At 41.4% G+C, this 27,512-nt stretch overlaps 1 protein-coding gene across 2 annotated transcripts in view; it reads right to left on the minus strand.

Annotated features, from left to right (window-relative positions):
• Positions 1-760: 760 nt before the first annotated feature.
• Col19a1 (collagen type XIX alpha 1 chain) overlaps positions 761-27,512 on the minus strand; it is a 348,231-nt gene continuing 321,479 nt past the window's right edge. The window contains exons 48-52 of one of the 2 annotated variants that reach the window (XM_039084518.2): positions 24,934-25,000; positions 14,861-14,989; positions 8,116-8,193; positions 7,816-7,971; positions 761-7,713 (exon numbers count right to left, since the gene is read on the minus strand). In XM_039084518.2, the coding sequence (XP_038940446.1) occupies positions 7,847-7,971; positions 8,116-8,193; positions 14,861-14,989; positions 24,934-25,000 (399 nt within the window). In that variant the 3' untranslated portion in view covers positions 761-7,713; positions 7,816-7,846. Of the gene's footprint in view, positions 7,972-8,115; positions 8,194-14,860; positions 14,990-24,933; positions 25,001-27,512 lie in introns of both variants that reach the window. The other variant, NM_001421322.1, reaches the window with a different exon arrangement.

A 27,512-nucleotide genomic window follows, 5' to 3' on the forward strand; every position in this document is an offset into this window, starting at 1 on the left:
TTCTTTTTAAAAACCTTTATATATGATATATACGCATATGTTATACATAAATTATTTATTTAATGTATGAATGCTGTGCTGCATATATATCCATATGCTAGAAGAGGACATAAGATCCCTTTATAGATGGTTGTGAGCCACCATGTGTTTGCTTGGAAATTGAACTCAGCACCTCTGGAAGAGCAGTCAGTGCTCTTAACCCCTGAGCCATCTCATTAGTCCTAAAACGCTATCTATTCTTAACAATGAAGTATTTCTTGAGTGCCTCATCATTGTTTGCCTAAACACACTGGCTTGCTATGCCATCAAAATGTACATGAACTATCAACGAGATCTAATAAACTTCTATCATAGTCAATGTGCTAGGCTTGTCCCACATAGAGACCAATAGGCACACACTTAGTTTGTGAAACTCAGATCAAAGAAGTGTTTAAGTTCTAATGGTATGTTTGTATCAAATGACTTTCATGTGAATTTTTTCATATAGAAATCATTTGGTTATATCAAATATGTAATGTGTATGGGATTTCTTAACATTGTTTTTATCATGTAGCTCTGTGCTTCTTAAAGGAAAAAGTTCCATCTCAGCTATGTAGATTAGTGCTGCTTTTCTAGATAAAAAGGATGTCCTTCTTCTTGTTTGGAAGAAATGGAAATGGAAGCATCTATTATGGCTTTCTGTGGCACATTGGATAAAAAAATCACATATACTCCCTAGAAAAGAGTCATGACACATACTAAAACAGGCAAAGCCACGATCTTTTCATCAAAGTGCTTTTATTTTCATTGGAGTGACATAATCCAATACAGAAAAAAGAAAAATTCAGTAATTAAACATGTTCTTCAGTTCCATAACATCATATTCATTAGAAATTTAAAAAAAATCAAATATCAGTTCACGCAACTGTTACACAAACCTGAGGCAATCTAGGCTGTATAACACAGATAAAGTAAGTAGCATTGGAGACAGCCACTTACAGAAGCTTATGCAAAACTTACATTCCAAATGAGAAGAACACCCCATGGTAAATTTCAGTTAAGTAAAACAGGTTACAGATGCACCAATTCTTGACAAGAAAAATAAACCCTCGCAAGCAAAAGCGCCTATCGAACCCTCTCCGTGAAAGACAGCCTCTGAGGACAGGCAGACCCGGTGTACACCCCTAGCCAAGCAGAGGTCTCCATGTCTTCTTTTGCGTAGTTTTGAAAGTTGGATGGTGTCCAACTGAGAACTTGCCAAGAGGGGAATGTGTAGGTAATCGAAGTTGCCTAGACACTAGCATATTAATCAAGAGCGAATGATTTCTGGCTTATTGCTACTCAGTGCTCCCATGGCGGTAGGATTTGATCCTCACTCCAAACAGCCACCAGGTTGGTTAAGGAGCATGGAAATCATTTTGCAGTCTGAGCACACAAATTTGCAGGTGACACTGGGTGACTGTCTTCTGTCTGTCAGAAGAGCAGGAAAGAATAGTCACCTCATTAGGCAACCGACTTGAAACACTTTCTACGTCATGCTGGTTAAACCAAAATTGTAATCCTTCAACGTTTATTACATCTGACCCGAAGTGTGCTTATTGTAAGTCCCTGCTTCCGTATTATTTATTTTTGGAAGTATCCTAGTGTTTCTGAGGTATAAAAAAAATCCAGGTTTAAAATTAACCAGTGGACATGGAAAATCACTCAGGACACGAATAATTCCAAATGTCAAGGGAATTGCTTTTAAACGTGTTGACGACCCTGGGAAAACGCTCAGAAACAGTACTAAGGAGGAAACGTTAGTAAGTTATTTATTTTGGTACAAATGAAAATGGTCCTAAACGATCTTAAAACTGCAAGATAATATTTGTGCTTAAGACTTGTAGGTTGTCATTTTATCCAGTAAAACACTTTCCAGGTGTGTAGTTAATTTTTTTTTAAATAAACCCGTGAGGCTGGACAGTAATATATGCTGGCTCGACATACATTAAACAAATTGGCCGATTGTAATACCGTGCATGTAATACACACTCAGATTGTATTTAGAATGTTATCTGAAGAATTGTAGCATGCTTGATAGATTTGGTTACTGGGCAAAGGATTCTGTCTGATAAATGTTTGTAATCTTGATAAATGGCAATTAACACTAACTTCCGGTTCACCGTCCTTTTGTTTACTGTCTTTCTTTCCACCTTAATAATGGAAGAGAACAAATGGGGAGGGGGGTTGACTCTAAGAAACGTTTGGGGATCTGTGTCTTCTTATTTAAGTCTATTCTGTTTTTATTTCTTCTCCCAGTTCACTGTTGCATAAGAGGAGATAGTAATATTCCTATAGAGAGCACCTACTTAAATTTATCATGAGGGACTATGAAGGTAAGACTAGTCAGGAACTGTTTAAGTCATTAGCTAGTCCATACAGACATACAGCGCCACTGGCATATTTTGACGTAATTAATTTCTGTTAGAAATACACAATGTATTTAAACACTTTGTTGACCTCCTGACAAAGGTATTGTGTGAGGAGAATTACCTGCAGTGCTTCTTAGCCTTCTCAGAGCTCTCCCTAGCGAAGAGTCTAAACTGATGCTAGTCTCTGTGAGAAGAGTGCATCGTTTTGGGCTGACTCTGGCTTTTGGTGCTGTTTACAATTCTCCATGCACTGGTCTTCTCATGAGCTGCCAGGGAGGTAGGTTATAAATTCAAACTGTGAGTACTTGGAAGAGACCAGTCTCAGGCTCCCGGGATGCCGTGACATTTGCTCTTGGTATGAGGCTAATTATAAATCTTCGTCAGGGTGGCTAAGACTCAGTAGAATAGAACGATTCTGGAACTTCAGCTGCTGAGAAGGGCTGACGTATAGACACAGTGTTAAGAACCGCACCTTAGGGTTCCCTGATTTAGAGTCGATTCTGTTATTGCTGAGAGAGGCAACGTGTTCACAGCACATGAGGACGCTCAAGGAGCCAACGCCTGCTAGTGTACGTTCACTGGGGTTTATAATAACTGAGTAGCATTCCACTTAATGTAAGTGTGATAAAATTAAACCTTACGTAGCGAGCGGATGAGGTAAGATATTGAACGAACAAAACGGATATAAATACACCCTCCAAATCTTATTTTAAAAATAGTTATTCCATAACACAATTGGAATTTAAAGTCACCAGAAGTATTTATCCTCCCACGGCAAAATAACAAGTTGTAAAATTGTATCTTTCTGCTAGTAAACTTGCTGTGGTGAAGCCAACACCGAGACTTGTGCTACATTTTAAGTGGTTAGTCCTTAGTGATGCCTAAGAGGTTGAAGCAAGTAGCTGACGTCTGGAGTCATACCACATATCACTCCCGGAAATGAGCTTGAAAAGTTTTCCATATAGATAGATGTTCCTAGCTTTGCCTTGTCTTCTGGATAATTATTTTCTTGCTGGGTCTACTTGTCTGCACCAGTGTTCTCTGTGTCTGCTTGGAGCTGCGGTCAATTCAACCAAAATGATGAGGTTTTCCACATGGTTTTGCTCAGTGCAATGTTGCTATGAGGGCTCCAGCCATGTTAGTAAGTAGAAACAGAAATAACCTCTTATCCTGTTTCCTGTAAGTCCCACCCTTTGAACAAGTTGAATACAAGAAATGCTGTCATACCTACGGCTGATGAATGAAGGTCAGGGGCTGACATTACACTGATGCACACGACTTAAAAGGTTAACAATTAAACTCTGCTGAGAATCTCCTCAGAGGGGTCTGGTCAAACTCTGAGAGAAGAGGAATAAAATGGCCAGGGTAGAAAGTGTATTCCCTGCTATGAAGCCAGGATAGAAAATACCATGAGGCTTTACAGTAGACGAGTGTGGAAAATAACTGAGGAGCAAGGGCAAAGGTCAACAGTGCTTAGTTTTTCCAAAGGTCACTCAAATGACCTCAGCATCACTGGACTCAATTCTGTCTTGAATACAGTTACCAACACTAGAGAAAAAGGATGGCATTGAAAGAAAAGGATGGAATTTTGAAAAATCATTGTTCCTACTTATTTTTTAATAGCACTATGTTTCTAGAAAAATAGACATTGTACAAATTTAATTGTGAAACTTATCTCATGCAATCAAGAGTTTAGACATTGTGTACTATGTACCTTGTATACTTGTGGTAAGCTGTGTTTTTCACTTGTCAAAAGAGTATCTGTCCCATCTGTAAGGGAGGATGAATACCCAGGTGTGCCGGTGTGTGCATATTAGCTACTAAAATACAAGAGAAGCATAAGACTACCTTATAGCAGATTTGCATACAATGTATGGGTGTATACATAGTCAATAAATAAAAGGGAAACAGTCAACAGACCAACGTTATTGTGCCTGCCTTACAAAGACACTGAAAATTCGGAAAAATACTAATTAGTAAAATGAGATATAATTTACAAAGAATATTTACAAAACAAGAAAGTGCAAAGGCCAATGTCTGACTTTGTTGTCCACCAGACTTTTCAAGGTCTTAGACTTCTGTGAATCTGTTCAGTTCTGAACAAATTGCCTCAAACACCATCTTGTGGACAAAAGGAGGTATATCGTAAGTTTCTCAGAAGTGGGAGCAGCTGCGGAAACAGACGAGCTAAAGCATAATTAATGTCTAAGACATAGTTATAGAAATTACTTTATATGCTGAACATCGAATGATAATTTATGTAAGCAGTATATCACAAAATTATTCCTTAATCTCTATAAGTAGGCAAAATTTTAATTTCCAACTCTATCATGAAATAAAGAGAGAGAGAGAGATTTAAAAAAAAGCACACAAGGTTGGAGTCTTTAAACAGCTCTGGCTAAGTTAAGAGGTTGAAGAACTTAAGCCTGACCATGCTTCCGCTGTGCTTAGGAGTAATGGTCACTGTTTTCATTTGGAAAGAACAATGCACTCATGGCATTCTCTTTCTTTAGACGCTAGAAGCAAAACAGATCTTAAGTGAGGACAGATCTTCCCTATATAAGCAGAGTCTACCTAAAATTGGGAACTGAACTGGCATAATATTTAGGACTTGAATTCAGACATCCTTGTTTATGGAAAAAATAGTTTTACATTGTCACCATGGCCTGTAATTATTTTGTATTTAAAGCATATCTGAAGTACAGAATGAGAGAAAATTGATAATTCTTCTCTTTTGCTGAAAACAACAGCAGGGACAAATGATTATTTAAAGGGATATTCCTTATCCTGCTTTGGCGACCAAATTATCCCGTTTGTTTTTATGAAGGGGCTGAGAACCTGCCAATCTCTTTGTTGTATTAGCTGGACTAAGTGTTCCTTAGAGTCCGTTGTTAGGATCAGTGCCGAGGCAGAAGGGAAAAAAACAAATCTGAAGATTAATAACAGTAGATCGAGGGGCTGTGCCGTATAATCCAGTCCCATCTCTCTGGTTATGTTAGATTCAATCTTATGGCCCAATTTTCAGAAATGAGCTTGAACCATGGTGACAAGCCACTTTTCAGTATGTATCGTGTGACAGTCTAGCTTGATAGTCCTCAGGTCAAGTGAACAAATCCAGATCTTTGAAACAGGAGTAAGTTAGCCATACATTCCCAAAAGTTAGAAAAAAGGAAGAGCAATGACGATCTGATCTGTAAGAAAGGATTCTGCTCTGCAGAACTGAAGTGAATATGATTTGCAAAACAAGAAAATGAGTTTCATCTTTGTATAGGTATCAAACGATCAACCAAGAAAAAAAATCCAAATAAACTAATCACCTACCACCAACCAAATGTTCATGAAAATACTGAAATTATATAATAAATAGTTTTGAATGAGCCAAAATGCAAAAAGATAAATAACCTGTCAATTAATATGAAAAATAATCTTTGAAAACATACAAAAGTCTCTGCCATACAGCAAATTCAAGTAAATTAACATGTATCAGGTAAAATGTAGGTTTTCAGAAAATTCAACAAATTAGAAGCTCAAAATATACACATAGCACCAACTTTTCACCTTACGTACATTTTGTGGGGCAGGTTATCAGTTGGCTATGAAGCCACGTATGCAAACATTGCATACTACCATCGGGTAAGTTTAAAACACAGCACCGCTGTAGGTATTGCATATGAAAGGGAAAAAAAGAATGAGCAATTTTAAGCCTAAAACATCGGAAATAAATAGGCTTGGAAAATAAATAAACTTGGATCGAAATATACAGCAGAACTCAATATGAAATACCCAAAAAGCTATTTTATGCACAGCTATGTTGACAGCACTGGGCCAGCAGTTCATCTTTTTACAATGAAAACCAGTTCAAAGTATGGATGCATTTAAACAAGCTCTGCCTTACATCAGGCATGCTTCCCAATGGGGAAAAAAGTTCACAGCTTTCCCCACTTTCAGTGGGTTGCTTTTCTAAACCCATTGTCCTTTATCGATGAACGGACCAAAAGCATCCTCTTATCCTGTGGAATAGGAGCTGCTCTTTGAGGCATGTGACTGAAGGGCTCTCTCTGGTGGTGTGCGCTCAGCTTCTGTGCTATCCACCAGCTAAATCCCGGCAGTGCCCCTGTGCTCAGTATTCTAGGATATCAATTGTTTCTGACCCAAGGTTTCTCCAAGCAATGAATAGGTAAGGTGTAAAAAAAAAACACTGTGGGGTAATTCAGCCAAGATGACTGGGATTTTGCTTCCCTTCGGAGCATGGTTCTTTCTTTCCTCCAGGGCAGAGGATGACACCCAGGGCCTTGATGCTTGCCCGGCAAGCAGTCCACTGTGAAGCTGAATCCCTCACCCCTGAGCATATGGTTTTGAATGACTTTCGGGTGGAATCTCTTGGTTTTCCTAGGCTGAGCCGGACCTTTGGATGGTTTCTGAGAAAACATTAATCTCCTTAAGAGCACGAGGGCTTCACGTACTCAACATGCCTTTGCTGACCCTCTACCCTCATTTTCCAACCCGAAGACTCCTCTTTTCTGGTCATTACAAATCCTGTGCTTTTCTCTGATGCCAGGTCCCGGGAATCACAAAGTCAGAAAAAAGAATTCATAAGATACAAAGGTCTTGCCCAGCTACTAAGGCTTGCTAAGTACCAAACCACCAAGTGCCTCTTGGAGAAAATCACTTCAGGTTCACCAGAGGAGACTCACTGACACAGGGTCAAGTTGGTTCTCCATTTTTTCAAGTAGCATATGTTGGTGCCAGTGAGGTGCGCTTCAAATTGAGCTCATTGCTAGGAAACCAAAAAAGCGTCTCAGTAGTTGGCTATGATGATTTTGGGGGCTCCCTGATAAAGAGTCTCCTATAGTTTTTGTTGTTGTTAATAAGTTAAAAGCGAATCCCTTATTGCATATTTTTTCTATATAAATTGAATGAATGTAGGATGGTATAAGACTTCTTGTAAAAAGCAGTCATAAGACAGTCAACAGCCGTAATGTACTACTTCGATCTCAGAAGAGCAGAAAGAAAATCTTAAGCAATGATAGTAAATTTAAATACGAAGAAAATGATCAAGATAAATCAGAAAAGTTAAAATTCAGGAATCAAAAGCTAGTCGTGTTGACGAGCTCAGAGTGTATGTCGTCTGAGTACCGAATCGTCGCATGTGATTTCTTCTGGCGAGCCCCTGACAGGCTTGCTTGGATGTTTCTTATGAAACGGTCGAACTCGGAGCCACACTAAAGCAGAACTCATGGAACGGAGTTGGCAAACATCTGAAAATACTGATCTGCAATTACTGTCTGCATAGGACTCAGATGGTTGGTTTGGATGTCTGCCCCTGCATCAGAAAAATAAAACAAAGCGGTCCCAAACTCGTAAGCCTTGAGAGCACGTGGTTGTGAAGACAGCGCTGACGGCTCAAGTGGCGTGGAGATCTCACCAGACACGATGGATGTCTTCCTCCGTCTTTTTCACTTCCCCCCTGCCTGCTGATGGGCAGGAGGCATGGGATAGAGGCAATCTTCTGGACTGCATCTTCCACTGGGTCCTGGGGGTCCTTGAGGCCCCGGGGCACCTGGTGAGCCTGGCAAACCCACTACAAGGGAAAGAAAACACACCATGAGAATTTGGGTCCCATGCGATCCTGCCTGCCTCCCTCTCTCCTTCAGTTGAACATATAAGGTCCCCAGGGGAGAAAATGCCTAACCCGAGAGGACTGCATGACTAATAAGTCCATTACCTGACGATCCAGGAAGACCCGGACTCCCTGGCAGCCCAATTCCAGGTTCACCTCTTTCTCCCTTCTGTCCTCGGTAGCCTGGATGAGAGGCAATAAAATAGGAGGCGTGAGAGGAGGCATGTCCGGTACTGACCTGCACTTGAAGGTACTGCTTCCTGACCCGGGCTGTTAGCGCCATTTCTAAACTCCCCGTGAATGAGTATCCGTCTCATATTTATGCATTAAACACAAATGTAGGCTAAGCAGGCAAGAGCATGGAGAACCTGGTCATTATGCAGCTAATCTATTAAGTTAAAACGATTTTGATAGTCAGATTTATTTTTTAAGCAATGAATATCCTAGTAAGAGCACCAGTGGAATGGGAAGCCCTGGGTCCTGCTAAGACTGAACCCCCAGTGAACTAGACTGTGGGGGGGGAGGGCGGCAATGGGGGGAGGGTTGGGAGGGGAACACCCATAAGGAAGGGGAGGGGGGAGGGGGATGTTTGCCTGGAAACCGGGAAAGGGAGTAACACTCGAAATGTATATAAGAAATACTCAAGTTAATAAAAAAAAAAAAGGTTAATTCATGGTTGTAACTTTGGAATATAATATATCATGGCTGTTGTCTTTGTTTAGTGGCATTTTCTGTTGGTTTGTTATTGATGACCCTTAAATTCTTGCAGATTAAATAGTGGACTGTTGTGAAAACACTGGAAAAAAAAAAGATAATACAAATCAATCTTGAAAATGACAACTTCAGTACTTTGGGCATTTCTCCATCTCTTTTCTCCCAGCAGAGCTAAAATGTCTGGTCCTTAGTATTTAAATGTCATAGAAAAGCATCTTGTGTTTTATCTTACACTGATTTGACTCAAATTGGCATTCTGCTGGCACTAAGATTAAGAGAGCCGCTTGTTCCTTTATTTCATTTAATTAGCTATTTATTAACTATTTAGTTCATTTAATTATTACACCAAAGCCTGTATTCGTATGGTGTCTTGTTCTCACACAAAACAAAATTCTTTCTGTGTATGTCTTTCCCATTTCCTGTACCTAGACCCCCATCAGAATTTGTTGAAGAAAGCTCACACATCTATCGTAAACATATAAAAGAAGACATGAGTATTATTTAAGTATTATGTGTAGTGGCAATATGTCACTATCAGAAGCTTGGCTTGTTAGGACTTTACCACCGTGTGTCTATCTATAAGGTTCTCTCTTTTTGCTTTTCTGTGCCAAACCTAGATTCACATTTAATCTATGATACATGTGAACTGGATCATAATATACAGTGAGTGGAGAAGTATCAGCATCAGCATGAACTCAGAAAATAGTTCTAGCTTCTGTGGGTATTGTGCACGCGCACATGCGTGCGCGGGCACACACACACACACGCACACACATGCACACACACATGCACACACACACGCGTGCACACACACGCACACATGTGCACAAACATATGCACTCACACACATGCACACACACACACACACACACACACGCACACACACACACACACACAGGGTGTTCCACTTCTCTTGTTTTGTTTTGCTTCACTAACTGGTTGCTGAGCCCTTCAGCCATTTTGACTACAATCATGTCCTATTTCCAAAGGCTCCCAACTGCTGTGGGTAGGTCAGAACTATCTAAGAACCATCAACTATCCTATGGGCCACCGGATTAGAAAGAAAAGAAAAGGTTTTCCTTGATTTAGAAACTGATATCTAAACTTTAAAAACTCAAAAATAAATAAATAAATAAATAAATAAATAAATAAATAAACAAATAAATAAAACAGTGACTCCCAGTACTGTCCTGTTAAAATCGATGGTGTGTATGTAGTCTCCTCCTCCTCGTTGTTTTTTTTCTATTAAGTCTACGTGTGGATTCTTTCTGAAATGACCGGGATGTATATGTGTAGTATCAGTTTCTCAAGGCTTCCATCAATTCTCTTTTGAAAACTTCAACTACATTTTGTAAATATTCTTCTGCAAAACCTCACCAGAGGAGGTTCAAATCATTAGGAAAGTTCATAGTCATCTACAGGAGAGCTAAACTGGTTACAATTTTCAGGTCCATTGCTCTCGAGCTGTGGCAATCGGACCCTGTGTTGCAGACCCCTTCCGGGAGAGACGGAACACTCTGAGGGGTGCTTTATCTCTGCACTGTAGGAAGGCCACAGTCATAGCCTAGAGCGAAAGTACAAATTCTACAGAAATGCTTTTGACTTTCACAGGACATCAGACATCACCCTCTTGGGAGTCTAGGAGGAAGCAAACAAAATGGCCTCCTTCAAATTCTCCCTAATGAGCACTCACTGTCCTTTAAGGTAGGGTTATTGGAAGAAGATCCACCATTTTTCATTAGTCAAGTCTTTGTGAGAGAATGGCCTCCCTTGGGCACATTTCTGATGGCTTCACATCAATTTTTTTCTTCTACTACAATCTCCAGATTTGAAGAAAAAGCTCAGGACACTTTATAAGGTCTTTGATTGTTTTTATATCCTTCCTTAAACATAGGAAGAGAATGAAGGTGATAGAAAGACCTTTCCTAGTACATATTTCAAACTGCCACTTAATTTAAATTAAAATGGATTTCTTTCCTGACAAGTAGTATTAAAAACACACGTATCTTTTAGATGAGCTCCCACTAGACACAATTCCCAAGTGACCAGTGTACCCTGGAACATAGCTCTGCAGACACATTTCCTGTCCCTTCCTGTACTGTGGTTTGCACCTCACCCCTTTGTCAAACTCAATTATTGTGAGCCACGATGAAGAGGGCTAACCCAACCAACAGCATTTGAAGCTGACATAGATGCTTTCTTCCTTTTTAAATAGAAGAGAGAGGAGCATTGGAGATATATATATATATATATATATATATATATATATATATATATATATCCATCCTCTGAGAACTTTTATATTTACTTATTACCAGAGAAAACCCTTCAATTTCTAATGCTTACCCAGAGAAGCAGCAAAAAATCCAACAGCAGCTGGCCACCTTCTCACCTGCTGCTCCTCTCTCCCTCTCTCCTTCCTCCTCCCTCCTTTATCTCCTCTTCCTCCTCTCTGTCCTCTCCCTCCCCTTCTTCCTCTTCTCACATGAGATTTCTCTGTGGCTTTTATGGTTATCAGTACAGCATGACTATAGCCAAAATTCTTTTAAAATGAATCTCACTTTTTTTGGTAAACCTTATTTTCTGTTGTGTTTCTGGAAACTTTAAAATTACAAGGAGTCAATCAATATCAATAGCTTGTAGTCAAGATGTATTCACTGTCAGAAGTCCCACAGGGCTACCAAAGGCTGAGACAAACCCTTCTAAGTGTGATTGTTGTCATATACTCTGGTGACACAGAAGTTTTGTCCACTTGAGTAGAACCTGTCTTAAAGAAAACTGGAAACCAAATGAGGGAATTCCTTCAAACTCAAGAATCACACCTCAGTTCTCCATTATAAATAGTAGTCTGTGGTATACACATAGCAGGGGGCTAATCCCACAGAAATCCATTGCAAAGGGGAAAGCCATCTTTTGATTAGTTGATTCCTCAGTAACAAATATAAGCCTTGGTTTTCAAAGGCCACACTACTATTGCTGACTTGGAAATGTGTCTGACTGAGAACCTTCGAGATGGACCTTTCCAACACTTGGGATGATGCCTGGAGCTAGGAGCTTGCGTGGGGAGGGCGACTCTGGTCTGAACTCCATTTTACTAGATCACTGCAACGATCCATTTTGTGTATTCTCTTGAACTACCGAGATCTGAGGGACCCATCCAACATTTTCTACAGGTATCAACAGGACTTATTCTTCCTGTGGTTAGGGCATCACATCATCAGGTGGCTGTTGGAGGCCTTCCCAGTTCTCATACACACTGACTCCAGAAGAGACCCAGTGACAAAAGGCAATAAGCACCTTCTGCACAGGTATATATACACAAAGGCTGTCTCTGAATCTACATGCTCCCTTTTCCTTCACCTCTGAGTCAAGTCTCCTTACCTAAGACAAAACAACACTGTTGCTTTTGCTTACTTTGTGGGAACTTCCCCCCACCCCTTTCTCCACCCCTATTTTTCTACCATATCAACTCCCTATTAGTCAGGAGAGAAAAAAGGATAGAAGGGGATGACAATATTGTTAGGCTACTTCCTGCTGATTAGGGGCATCAAGTTCATGGGGGCAAGTTTGATTTTGGGGCAGTCAGGATATATAATTTCTTTTTCTCACCTCTTCATGCACGACTACTTAACGAACTGCAGCAAATCATAACCAGCAGCAAGCAACCCCCAAACAGTCTCCTCTGTTGAGGCTCTAGCATTTATATATATTCTGAAAAGTCCACAGAGTTCCGACCACCATACCCTGGCCAGAAAACTATCTGCAGCTGGCAAAAACATGCTCCTGCTAGAGCATGAGATGAACCACAATCACCTGCTGCGAAGCAGCCCCATATCTCCATACCTGGAATTAAAACCAAAACATATTCCCACAGCCTCTCTCTCTCTCTCTCTCTCTCTCTCTCTCTCTCTCTCTCTCTCTCTCCCTCCCTCACTCCCTCTCTCTGTGCATGCACGTGTGCGTGTGCATGTGCGTGTTTGTGTGTGTGTTTAAGAAACCAGAATTCTCACTGAATACTGAAGCTGAGCTTAGAGGCCAGGTCGTATGCTGATTCCCTACTTAACTTCGTGTGACTTGTGTCTTTCACAATAATCAGATGCAGTGCGTTTTCCTTTATCATGAGTTTGGAGGTCATCAAGAGGGCTCTGCAGTAGCTACTCCCTTCAGTCTGTCCACTACCGAATGGAGACTGCACCTGGACAACCCCGTCAGTGACCAGAACAACCCGAGGCAATAATGATCTTTGCAGAAGAGTGAAGCACCTTGCTCAGGTGGCTAGGACTGGGTGTTCAACCCCTGACCAAAGATCCACGCCTGTGCAAAAGTTCCCATCAGTCTTCAATCACCCGTCTATGTAAACACCCCTGCCCCCCAACTCCTCCCTCCCCTCACCCTCGATAGCCTCCTAACAGCACGGCCCATTGAAACAAAATGGTTCTCATCTGGTCACTTAGCTCAGTGTACTAGGTTTTTCTCTACTGCCTTGCTTTGGATTAACTGGCATTTACCTTGGGGATCCAACCATGGTGGGGTAAGTACTCCAACTATCAAAGCCTTCCTTGCAAAACCTTCCATATCTGACAGTGTCTGTTGCCCTGGAAGCAGTCTCTCCTGTTCCCCCATCTTCATAGGGACTCCAACTGCCCAGAGACTACTGCCTCTGGTAAGTTGAGGGACCCAAGCTAAAGTGCCTAAAATACCAAGACCTCCTGTCTCCTCCACAGGACAGCAAAGCAATGTGTCTGAGTGGGAACTATTATGGACTTCAGCCAGAATCTGGAAACCCACTTGCTGGTGTCAGGGTTCGTCTTCCTCATGACATGGGTCCCCGTGGCTAATTTTGAGACTGGATTTTCTAGTGTCTGCTTTTCTGTCCCTGTCAAGTCTAAGAATTGGGAACGCGGGAATGGGGGTGTGTCCTCAAGTGGGTCCCATGTGTAGTTGGTGATTAAAAATGGACTCTGGAATCAAATTTAATTCAACCCTAGCAAGGTAAACTTTCCAGAATGCTTAGGGGTAACTTTGGTATAGCAAGGGCGCCTATGGCTGCGGCTTCTCTAACCTTGCTTCTCATGATTTGTACTCCCTGAACTTGGCATTCCTCTGTCAGAATTCATGAATCCTCTAAGCACCGGTCTATCTAGTCAGTATGCAAGACTGCTAGCCATATTTTTCAACAGAATAGCTGTGTCAGAACAACTGAATCAGGCAAAACTCAAGGGCATTTGTCTTCCCCAGTTGTCCTCAGTGGGACCACTGCCAACATAAGTTTGGATTTAGAGACTTTAGAAGCCATACAAAGCATCCTTTAAAGTTCAAAGGTTATTGTAGTTATCTGCCCAAGGCCTACCCAAGATCAAGCTATCCAAAAGCTCTGGCAAAAATGGTGCAGATGATCCCCAAGGCCCTACCCCTTCTATGGGAACTATTGGCAGAGGCTACTTGCTAGGGAAGGAGGACTCACTCTTAATGTAGGATGGGACCACTTAATAGGCCTTCCGTGTTTCACTGCAACCACCGGATGCATCATACCTGTGCACATATGGTAGCACCAACTGCACCCAGTGACTTACTTGTTTTTTTAAGACAGGGATTTGGGAGGGCTCATGTTGGGGGGCCATGGGAATACTTGGATGGGGAAATGAGTGCCTATGATATTATTTCACTGTATGCATGTATGAAATTCTCAGAAATAGAAACAAATGAAAAGATTATGCTTACACTTTAAAAGTTACTATCTGTGGGGCTGGGGATTTAGCTCAGTGGTGGAGTGCTTGCCTAGGAAGCGCAAGGCCCTGGGTTCGGTCCCCAGCTCCGAAAAAAAAAAAAAAAACCAAAAAAAAAAGTTTCTATCTGTAAGATCCTGTGAAATTCTCTTTCTATGACAACGATGGAGAAGCAGACCGCATGATTGTTAATGGTGACTTCATGAACACAATCTTAGGGTAAGTAGCAGGTATATCTGCTTTAAAGTAGAAGTAGTAATAATTAACATTTATCACCAGAAAATAAAACATTAACAAGATAGTCCACAATAAGCCATTTTAGACACATTGCATATATATGCTTTAATTGCACTTCACATATTATGAATATTGAGGATTTCAGCAAGCACATGTTACGTTTTCAGCCTTACCTTGGGGCCCTGGATCTCCTGGGGGTCCAGGTAACCCGTCCTTCCCTGGTGGGCCAGGCCTCCCATGAGATTGAGCAGACAACATTGCTGCTGGCAACTTAAGCTGGGACAGAAACACAGCCATCCTCTCTTCATTCATGAAAGAAAAACATACATCATGTGACGGAAGTTTCTTTATGCCAGAGCATTTCCAAACATTTTAACATGAAGTTGAAAAAAATTCAAATTGTAACTGAAGCACATATTCTATACCAACTGGTCTGCCTGCTGTGTTTTTCGGGAAAAAAAATATAGAATAAATTGCATGCAGTTGTTTAAAGATAGAAGCACAACAGCTGGGTTGGTCAGAGGGTCTAGGAATTACCAGTGTTCCTGGAACCCAGCCGTAGGGTTGGCCAGACCACTTGTCTAATTAACTTCTGGTTATGACTTGTGGAGACAATTTTTAAAGAATCGTTTTTAAGAATAAATGCAAGGTACTTTCTGGCCATATATTGAATGTGTAGCAATTTTAAGTATATTCACAGATTCTTTAACTCCTACTTCCACAGTGAGAACCCAACCCCTATATTTTGAGTGATTAGTAGATTTACTTTTCTTATGAAAAGAAAAAACAGGATGGACAACGTGTCACAATGGTCATAAGGGAGCTCTCTAGTGGCTCCTCAGTTGCTAACCCTGGAGGAAGCCCATTGGCAAGGAGTGGGAGCATTCAACATGCTGTGCTGTACAGCTATGTGTGGGAACTTGGTGTCTACCCTTTCCACAAGTCAGTTAGTAAACTGGTTGCAGCTGACTGGGATCCTGTCTGTGACATTATCCCAGATTTAGAGGCTGAACAATATGAAAAAGCAACACTTCAAGTTGTTGGCTCTTCCGAATCATTAACATGTACAGGGATTGTATTTTCTTACATGGCAACAAACCATTATTGGGAGCGATGCCCTTAAAACCCTCCATTACTGATGTTAATATTATAGTTAGAGTTAAGTATGACTGGGTCATTAAGAGGTCAGGACGTGGAAAGTCCCCAGCCGGCTGCAGAAGGCTAATACAAATCTGTTGGTCAGGTTGCCTAATGATATGACAAACTTATGACCTTTCTGAGAAACCAACATCCTGTTGACATCAGCCAATTACCTGACCACAAAAGCACAGTGTCCTCGGCCTGTATAAATGTTTCCTGCTTCCCCCCTCCCTCTGTTACCCTTGTTATGGTATAAATTCAGCCTTGGGAAAAAATAAAATTTGTCGCCTTGATCAGACTCTGGTCTTGGCATCCTTCTTCGAGTCTCTTGCCCTCCATTCTCTCCTAGGTGGTCCCCAACCTCCACTGACTGCCCTGCGGGTTGGGGCAAACCACACTGCCTTTTCCACAGAGACATTTAGTCACTGAAAAGCTATTGTTAGCTCCATGTCACCACTTCAGCTCTGTAGTAGGTCACAAGTGATTTTTACTCTTTAAAGAAGGAATTCTATTTTCCATCATTATTATGCATTTCCTGGTTGTGTGTCCAGCTGGTCTGTCATTTATTCAATCACGTTGTTATGAAGGATGACTGACTTTATAAGAGAAAAATGGGTTCAGCGTGGCTGGAGATAAGATGCGGCCCTCTGAAAGCCATGGCAGCAGTGAAAAAACGAGGAAACGTGTCTGCCTGTTTCTGGGAGCCTAAGAAAACGTTGGAACGGAGAAGCCAAATCACAGGAAATGAACACATTATCCGTGTCGTTAGGAAGAGCAGACAAATAAATATACGCCAAGTTTTTGTTAAGCATCAAGTGATAACGTCTTTATGAATTAAGTACTTCCTAATGCAAGATGCTTTCCCAGGGAGCACACCGTCGGCATCATCATTTATGCGTTTAACAGACTGCCTGGAACATAACACTGTATATACACACTCCGGAGAAAGTACCCAGAGATGACAGAGAACATTAACTGAACGGACCCTCTCAGGGGCTCATCATCAGCTCATGAAAACACCTGTACAGTTCGCACAGCCGGATGTAACTACCGAGTCTCAGACAGTGATTAATGTCCTGGTACACTGAGATGAAAGGGAGCATGCAGTGCTGAAAGTTGGCATGTTGGGGCTTACTCAAGGGGTAAGGGTGATTGCTGCCAACTGTAGGGACTCAAGTTCAAATCCCTAGCACTCATGTAAAAGCTGTGAAGGTTTGTGTGCATCTGCAACCCCAGCACTGAGGAGGTCAGAGACAGGAAGATCAATGAGACTCCTAGTGGTCATCAGCCTAGCAGGAAAAGCAAAGTCAAGGTTCAGTGAGAGGCCATGTCACAAGGGAATAAGAAGGGGGCAACATTCGACATCCTCTGTAGCCTCTGTGCATGTCACATGAGCCAATCTCTACCCTGCATACAACACCCCTCCACACAAAAATGAAGGAATGAGAAAGTAGGTGTGTTAATGAAACTTAAAAGAACCACAAAACAAAGAGGTTCAAAGACTCTAAGTATGAAACTATGAATTTTCATAGTTTCATACTCATTTTATGAGTTTTCAACTTAAAATTAACTTCTGAACCAGGTATATTACTAATTAACAGAACATTCTTGATTTTATTTTTAATTACTTTTTTAAATTTAAATTCAGGGTCTCATGCAGTCCAGGCTGGCCTTGAACTCCTGGCTTTCTAGTTGTGACTCCACCACACCTGACTAAACATTCTTTGTAGTAGGACCTTGGATTGGGGATTGTGGACTTTCTCACGGACTACTCTGGTTCCGGAATCAAAGAATTTAATCATTTGAACTTGTCATTTAAGTAACTCTCCCCATGTTTTTATAGGCACATGCATCAGAAGGCATATCTGCGGAAGGCATATCATGCATCAGAAGGCATATCTGCGGAGCACCTACAGCTGCTTTGGGGCAATCTGAGACGCCAGATTAGAGATCTGTCAGGTGCTGCAGGACAGTTCTTGTCACTACTGAATTGTTGGTTATTAATGTCACATAGAGCATTGCTCCGTTAAACTTCATCTCAAGAGAATACTTAAATTTTAATCTGGGATCCATTTTGACAACATCATGCATTCACTTATAAATAAAATCTGCCACCTGGCCCCTTAAACTTGCTTTGGTTAGATTTTATATATCGACATGGTAAACGTCTGATCTATGGATGATTGATTTTTAAAATAGAATGCTAGAAGAGTTAGAGTCTTGCCATGACAAGAAGAAACAAAGTGGTCAATGCTTCTCCCTACCGCATAATTTCTTCACAAGACAAACTATCTTAGTATTTCAAAGGTAATTTGTAACACTAACTTGTAGCTATGGTGGCTCAGCTGGTTAAGGTGTTTGGTGCTAACCCGAGTGCTTGAGTTCAATCCCTGGGATCCACATGGTAGAAAGAGAGGACTAACTCCCACAGATTCTATTCCAGCCCCCATACATGCTATGGCACATATGCCAACACACATAGATGGGCACGTGAGCACACACATGAATAAATAAGTGGTTTGAAACACGCCTAATACCTTAAATGCCTGAACAGAAATATTCACCATTCTAATTGTTTTCCCCTTAACATATGAAGTGAATTTACAGGTACTTTGTTTTGGGAGTTTTTAAAAAATAATTTTAGTAAGACACAATGATTTAAAAGAACTACTTCTAGCTGTAAATGAGCTGGCTTTAAGCCACATCAAGAAACAGTCATTTAGCATAAGCTAATTACCTCTTCTGAACCCTACCGTAATGCTCTTTAATTGAAAACAATAGTTTCTGAGCATCTAAATGAATTCTGAAGGCCTGCATTCTTAATTGCCTTCCCTCTGTTTTTAGAGCCCCTTAGTCATTTAAGCTCTTTTTTGACTCTGCTCTCTAATGAGGCAGAAAATTAAAGACTTTAGAAGAGGTGCGCATAAACCATTCATAGTCTGCCCGCCTGGGCAACAGGAGAGCCAGCAGCCTGATAGGCAAGATTGACAGATGACTTGGTTCCTGGGAGAACGATCTTATGACAGCGCAGACATGAATATTAACTGAAGAAGTAAGGGACATTCATGTGTCACCCAGCTCTCACCTGCCTGCTGTTTCACAAATAGAATTTGTAAGCTGGTTTCCAAAGAAAGATTAGTCTTTTCTCCTAACACCCTCTCACATTTAACTGCCTGCTTTCTTAGTGTAAAGTCATCGTGTTTTCTTCTGATCTTCCATTGTGGAATCCTTAGTTATACAATGGATTTCTCAAGGAACATATTCACTCCTTGGTAATATTGTTTTCTCTTAGCCTTAAGGTTAAAAAAATTCATTTACAGGGAAAGAAAACTGTACTGAAAATCATCCATAGCTTTCCCATGTCTTTTCAACGTGAAGATTAAAATTATATCTTAATTTGTTTGTAGTTTGTTCTCCTATGGGGCAATGTAACGGCAAGTTTTTGTGAGATCTGAATTATTCCCCAGGTTTGCTTTAATTTTTAATAACATTATGGACTCATTTATTTTGTAGTTTATAGTGCTATATTTATTCAGTCTTTGTAAGCATGTTGCTTTGAAATGGTACAGGAAAAAACAGTGGGTTGAACCCAAGCATCTGCTTTAACTCTCTTGAGGATTCTTGAAAAACAGCCTGGGACCCCGGGCACATGTAAAGTCATAAAACTCAAGAATGAGGGGACCCAGAGAGGGGAAAGTAGCAACAACATTGTGCAAGTTGAGGATCAGATAGCCGAGGGGTGTTTAGCTTTCTCTAAAGAGCGAGGCACTGACTTTCCCCCAGCCCAGCGACCAAGGGTTCCCTTTCTGAAAAGGGGAGGGGAAAGTAAGATAATTATATCTTAATTAAAATGTAAAATGAATAAAGAAAGGGGATATAGACTATCTCTGCACTGACAGCCCCAGACTTGAGCAAGACTCTGGCTTTCATACTATAAATAATAAATAAATAAATAAATAAATAAATAAATAAATAGTTGCCCCCACAGAGAGACTTGAGGGCACTGAAATGGAAAGGCCTTCATTTAGAATGCCCAGCTGGCTACCCTATGGGAAAACCACGGTTGGCAATACATACACTACAGGATGTGTATGTATTGGGTGCCATGTATGCATATACACACACATAAATATCAGTTATAGAGGGGAAAGACCTTGAGACAGGACAGGATAATATATTCATTCATACACATGCATATGAAATATATGTAAAAATGGAGAAAACACAGGTTTCCTGAACATTGGAAAGCCAAAAGCAGGAATAACCCCTAACTTTCCTGTTCTCCCTCAGTTACAGGTCTGGCTTTGAGGGTTTAAAGAAGGGAAAGAGTCTGATAGTTTGTATACACTACTTCATAATTTTTATTCCGTATAGATACAAATGCTCAAGTACTATAAGGTGAGGTCATAGCAAAACCTATGCTTCTCTGATATGGTAAGCCCCCAATTTATGAGGATAGTATTATTGTCAACTGCTATGTCCTCATAAAGACAAAAGATGCTAGGTTGAGTCTTGTGGGTGAGCATCTGTCTCTGTACAACGTCTCTGCAAAACCTTGCTTGCAAAAATGTCGACATATTGGCCGATCAAAGTGGGAATTGGATCTAACTTTAGAGCGAATGGGTGCTTGTGTACTGTGATCCAACTGGAACCCAGCTTTGAGATCATGGAGAATTGCCTCCCTCCACTCGTTAGGTTTAGGAAGGAGCATCTAGCTTTCTGAAGGACAGGGCAGTGGTCTGGAGTATAGCCCAAGGTGAGAGGCATGAGTAGAAGTTCAAAGGGGACTGATAGATCCCTGGAGGGGACCTTAAAACATGGGTTCTGTTGTAGGGTTTCACAATAGGAGCCATCTGAACACTTGAGACAGTGACTAGGGAATTCAGTGGGATCTCCTGAGGACTGGCTTGCGCTCCTGGTGATGAGGAAGGACCCCTCCGAGGCTGTGTAGAGAGACAGCAGGGGTGCTTACTGATACCTTCTTTAGGGAAACCTCTAAGGAACAGGCTGTCGATGGGCGTGACTGAACCCCAGCACTTAACTGTACTGTGCTATTTTGCTGAAACTGCTTTAAAATGTGACAATTAATCTCTCCATTTAGAGAGAAGCCTTTGTGGAAAAGGGTACTAACCTCGCAACAGTATGATTTATGAAAAATACGGCTTTTTCACTCTTGGAAAATGGTATTCGGAAGTCACGGAAAGGGTGATTTCTGAGTGGAAAAAAAAATCAAATGGACTGAAGGAAAATGATTTGAGGGCGAATTAGTGTAAGTGCTACTAAGTAACTGGGCTGTAGGTTTCAGGAATGTAGGAGGGAAGACAGATTTGCCAGGCTGGTGTTAGGAGAGCTATTAGGAAAGGGGACATCATATGTGGAACCAGAGTTTAGAAGTTTCAAGTGAAAGATTTCTACTGGGTCTCTTTAGAAAGATATCTTGAGGCTATGGCATCTGTGGCTTTGGAGGTAGACAAGTTCTCTAGAGTGTCTTGCCATTCTCCAGAGCCTAGGTGAGAGGCAGCAGGAGAGATAGGGGTGAAGCCAGAGGAGACGTGGGGGAATGACTCCATAGCTGTCAGCTTCCTCACTGGGGCAACTCAGTGGCTGGGCAGAAATCCAAAGGGGAAGGACACAGGCTTAGAGGTTGTACTACTTAGAAGTACGAATTAGGTGAATTTGCCAGAACCAATTCCCTGACTCTCCGGAGGAGACCCACAGCTCTTCATGGGAGTAGCTACAAAGTGGCTGGCTAAGGCGGTCTGGAGTCTTCTTCCAGGGGTAGTAACATGGGTGCCTCCCTGGCTGAGTGCACAGAAAAGGATGTCATGGGTCACACCTTTACAGTGTGCACTGCACCTTCAAAATCATTGCCCGATGTGTCTCAACATGTCTTTTTTCTTTTTCTGATAAAACAGTTATAGTTTCTGACATCCTTTTTTTTCTTTGTATAGAAAAAAATTTTTGAAGTTATGTGCATATGTGGGTGGTGGCCAGCGTGAGAGCAGGTAGGTACCCTTGGAGTAAGGAAAGGATTCTGATCCTCTGGAGTTAAAGATGCTATTGAGTGGCTGGAAGTGGGGGCTAGGGACCAAACTTACACTCTTAACTGGGTCATCTCTCCAGCCTGGTTTCTGTGATTACCAATTAACCCCCAGATGCTGACCTAACTGCCAAATTATTATAATTTTTTTCTTGACACAGGGTTGCTCTGTGTAGCTCTGTCCTGGAACCCGCTCTGTAGACCAGGTTGGCCTTGAATTCACAGAGATCTGCCTGCCTCTGCTTCCCATGTGCTGGGATCAAAGGCTCGTGCTACCACTGCCTGCCTAGTTCTGAACTCGTAAATACGGGGATAACAAGAATCTTTAAGAAACGGCATTCAGAACCTCATTCCCAAGATTAAGGTTTATCAGTGGCACCTGTAGATATTAAAAGTGAGAAGAAGACTTTAGATTGCAATGTGAAAAAAATATGCATCTCACCCGTGCTGCTTCTCTTTGTGTAGTTACAGGTAACTAAAGATATTCGTGCTGTGTGAGGCCCTGGAGGTCCGGTGTCCAGTGCTGGCTTGGTGGCGATTGACACCTAAATAGTTACAAAGACCTCCATCCTTAGCCTGGCCTCACGCTCAGCTTTACTGGCATTTTGTTAAAACTTTAAAATGTTTTTGAACGTTTTTGTTTTGCCCCAAGACCTGAAAACTTTGCAGCTGTCTGTATTCGGTGCTCCCCTGAGAGCATGAGAAGTGCTGGATGCTGACGACTGCTCCTCAAGGGAAGGCAATGTTTTGCTGGGAAAAAATTAGCATCTGTCCCATGGTGCTTGATTTGAGGGCCAAAAGACCAAAAGCAAAGGGAAATCTGCAAATTCAAGTGTAATGTTAAAATCACAAAGAATACTGGCGGCCCGAAAGTGAGTCAGGCATTGTTTTAAGAAATTATCATTTAGGGCAAGGTCAAGATAGGTTGTGAAGATAAAGAATAAAGTAAAGTAATAACAGAAATCCATAATCTCATTAAAATATTGTTTCCTGTTATGGACATAGCTAAAAACCCTGGTATGACTCTGCTCTCTCTCCATTGATCAAGCGACAGTCTGCATGCAGGCAGTGAGACCTCAGTGTCTAATAGAAATTAGTGCTTAATATAATGAGGGCTCCATTGGCAGCTAAAAGACTCAGTGTTGAATTAGTGTATTTTGGGTTCTTGTTCCTTACAAAACTCAGCAACCTGCTTTTGGCTGATGGTGCGGTGCTTATCAGCAAAAGAGGTGGGAGCCATGAGACCCAGTGCAGGGTTCTTGGCTGGTAACTCCTACTTTGTTCTCTAACAGCTAAGGGGGGATGGTGGTGACTTCAGAGTCACTGGGTAAAACTATGTGACATCGTCACAAACAGACGTAGAGTGGCTATTAGAGCAAACATACGGATTTGAAGTTCAGTCAGCGATGGGTTCATAGATGAGCTACTAGCGTGCCAAGGAATCTGATGACATTTAGAAAGGCCTAAGCCTTCATCCAACTTAAAAATTAAAAGTCACACTTTACCACCCACTTCTAGTACTATTGTATTATTTATTATCATTCTTACTCTGTGTGTGTGTGTGTGTGTGTGTACTATTGTATATCATTGTGATCATGGTATGGGTATATATGCAGCAAGTGTGTCAAAGTGTGTGCGTAGAGATCTGGGGACACCTCTCAGGAGTCATCCCTTTCCTTCCACCATGTGGGTCCCAGAGATAGAAATCAGGTTGTCAGTCTCAGCAGCAAGCATCCCTACCACTGAGCCATCCAGCTCTTGACTTTTAAATCCAACATTCCCATCAACAGCTACAGTGATAGCGTGCACACACATTTAGAGACGACTGACACAAAGTTTCAAGTAACAGCCATCTTGCCTTCCACAAATATTCTAAATGATACGTTCAGGTTGGACCAATGTCAGAACATAAACTCTTAGATTTTAATTTGTTTTATTTTATTTATTTAATTTAATAATTTAATTTAATTAAAAAAATCTTTTTCGGTGCCAGAAGTCAAGCCCAGGGCCTTAGACTAGAGACATCTCTATCACTGACGCCACTTGAATTTTTAACCATAGTAAACATGAATTCACCTGTTTAAGATTTGAAAACTGATAATGAGGAACTCTTAATCTTTACAAACTCTTCAGAGGGGAGAACAATCCTGTTAAATGAACTATCAGCAAGACTTAACTGCTTAGAAAAAGCAATGGTGGGTGTGGCTCAGTTGGTAGAGTGCATGCACGTGACCCTAGGTTCCAGCCCCAGCAAGACACTAATAACCCAGGCAAGGCCACTGCAGGCCTGCAATCTCAGTACTTGCCAGGTAGATGCAGAAGCCTCAGGAGTTCAAGGCCATTGTTGGGCTACATGGAGAATTCAAGGCCAGTGAGGGGTATAAGACACTGTTTTGTTGTTTTTAAAACAAAGTTATATTGTGCTTAAACATGTAGAACCAGGCTATCTGAAAAGAGTCAGGTAATCAATATTGAATTCTTTGCTTGCTACAGGAAGTCTGTCACATCTATTCACTTCCTCGCTCCCCAGCCTTGAAGCCTTGGGGAAATATGAAAAGCAGTGAGCATGATTGTACCCTGAACATGTTACTGGAGATCTGGATTTCAGGTGAGAAACCCTTTAACGTAGGTAAAAACCATTCCCAGCTCATGAGCCACATAAAAGTCTGCCTATAGTAGACAGAAGTTGCTGACCCGGGTCTAGATCAAAAGACACTGTATCCCACCTCAGTTCAAATGCTCATTGGTCAATTCACAACCTCCCCTGAGTGGCAGTGATGGGGGAGCTGGATGTACTTACTTTATAGAGAAGTTAAGGTAGAGTCCAATGGGTGTTGAACTACTTAAAAGGCAGTTACATAAATAGAAGGTACTTTGCCTGTGTTGTCTTATTGACAAGTGGTGAGGAAAGACAGTTTAGAGAAAAAATTTAACTTGAAGTACTGTCAACCGGAGCTGCTGCTCCAGGAATGGCATAGGTCAAAAAATGTCACCGGGGATTCCCCACAGGGACATGGGAAGTGGGAACTCGTGAAAAATCCAGCAGTATTATAAAGCAAATCTAACCTTCAAAAATCCTTAGGACCTCTTGATTAATGTACTTTTTTATTTCTTCAAATGAAACCGCGTCAGCCTAAAGGAGGAAAAAGAATGTCAATTAAAATAGGGCAGAGCACTCAGATAGATAAGGGACGAAAATGCTGGCTGTGGCATACTTTTGTGGGTATACGTTTGTCAAGCAGAATGCTTCTGGCAGTGCACTAGTTTTGGGCAATAAATACCTTTTTAGGTCAAATGCTAGGATAAGCTGAAGTTCATAGTTGCTTTATAAGCTGGGAGCTGGCCTTATAAACAGTGATACTAACATTTCTCCTAAGAATGGAGAAACGTGGCTATAGATAACTAAGAGATAACAGTTTCTGCTACTTTATTACATGTACTCAAAAGGCCCAAACAATGCCATGGTGTTACTAAGCAACCACAGTTGAACATGTTCCCCACTCCTTGATACTGGTAACGACTATAGCAAGTGACATACTGTGTCTCCAAAGGAAGAAAACCCCAAATAGAATGGTGGACTGCGGGATTATCCTCTAAAATGGTTTCCTCATGTTTGCCTGTCTCCTGCTACTTTAACTTAGATATTAGCACAAATATAATGACCATTTTTAGTAGAAAGCACCTTGGATACCTGGTAACCTTAAGTAGGTAAGTACTGTTGGTTGAACTCTGTGGCAAAAACCCAACATTCATAATAACCATGCTTAACTGGTATTTTCAAACGGGAGCTGATGGTCTCAAGATGGTCAGGATTCCAAAGTATTTCGTTACCATTCTTTGTATTCCTATTTATTTTCAGAGGCTCCATGTATGGCAGTGAGGACAACATAGAGCCCACTAGAAGTTGTGATGCAGAGACCCCCTCCACTGTCAATCACATCCCTTGAGAAACACATAACAAAGCCTAGTGGTACGTGGCCAAACGAGGGACTGGAAAGAGCTGTGGGAAATCTCCACGCAACGTGACTTTCAGCCGTGCTCCCCTGTTATTCCCATAAATCAAGCAGTTGTCCTTAATCTTTAAAAGTCCCTGTCTTGCTGAGTTTCCCCTCACTCCTTGCTGCAGATTCCTTCATCTTGTTCGCATGTTAAGCCTGCATAGGGAATGAAGATATGGTGTGCTTGTCCATTCACAACAATCCATTTAGAGTGAAAAAAAGAAAAAAGCAATTCAATATGCTCATAGGGCACTGGTTTCTATTGGTCAGAATTATTACGTTGTTTCCGATGTCCATGGGAAAAATGAACTTGGATGAAGGTACTGAGAGGGGAGGGGACACAGGCCCCACCCCTAAGCAAGAGGCTATAGGGCTATCTGCAGTTGATACCTGCTGGCAAAGGGCAGAATTGATTGTCTCTGACAGAGTGTCACAGCAAAACCACACTTGAGGGCAGGCCCTGTGTCCAGGAGTAGCTGTCCAATACAAAACAAACTCAACGGTACTTTTGTGGATTTCTTATTGTTTTACTTTGTTTCAGCATCTTTTTGTCTTTCACTTACAGTGTTTTGTTTTGTTTTTGTTTTTTGACTATTTTGATTTTAGTTTTTGTGAAATTTTATTTCTTGGTTTTCTTTTTGGTTTAGGTTCCTATTTGTATTTATTTTACTTTGTGTGTGTGTGAGAGAGAGAAAGAGAAAGCACATGATTTAGGTATGGGGGTGGGGAGGATCGGAGGAGTTAGGGAGTGAAGACATGTATGTATGTATGTATGTATGTATGTATGTATGTATATATAATAAAAAATGAACTTAAATAACTAGTCTGGTAATCAAAACAGACACTCAAGTTTTGCAGGTTTTCTGCAGGTACAGTTTAGCAGTGAGGTAAAAATGAACACATAGTTAGACAGAGAGAATGCCCTGTTTTTCATTGGTCTGAGGAGAGAGAGAGAGAGAGAGAGAGAGAGAGAGAGAGAGAGAGAGAGAGAGAGAGAGAGAGAGAGAGACTTTAACTTTCCTACTTGATCCAGGATCCTCCTATGTTCCTGTCACAGAGATTTTCAAACTACTCAAACTATACTCCCATGGCCCCATATGGATCTCCCTGAAATTATGAGTAAGATAAGGGTTGCTGTGATCACACTCTTGCTCTAATTCCTACTTTTGCTCAGGTGACCAACTGAATAGAGTCCCAGTATGAAACAAATATATACAAATGTATATGCTCGTATGAGGGGCAACTGCAGACAGTATTGTAAAAACATGTTTGGGGCATGCATGGTGGCAGACACCTATAATCCTAATACTTGGGAGGCTGAGGCCAGAGGCTCCTGGGTTTACCACAGGATCCTGTCTCAAATACCACCCCTCCCCCAGTCACACTAAACAAACCCAAACCCATGCACCACAGCAAACCAAGTAACGATTTTGGAGTCAGCCAGATCTGGGTTTGTCCCTCCTTATAATTCTTTGACCTTGATCAGGGTACTCTGCTTCTGCATTTATAAACACAAGAGGAACAGGGACCTAGTCTTCCAGTTTGGCTGTGAGGATCTAAGATGTCATGGAGGTGTCCACAGAGGACCTGGCACATAATTTTCAATAATGGCACAGACCAGCTTATTTTATATATTTCAAAATGATC

The sequence above is a fragment of the Rattus norvegicus genome, chromosome 9 (genome assembly GCF_036323735.1).
Source record: "Rattus norvegicus strain BN/NHsdMcwi chromosome 9, GRCr8, whole genome shotgun sequence".
Classification (NCBI taxonomy): Eukaryota; Metazoa; Chordata; class Mammalia; order Rodentia; family Muridae; genus Rattus; species Rattus norvegicus.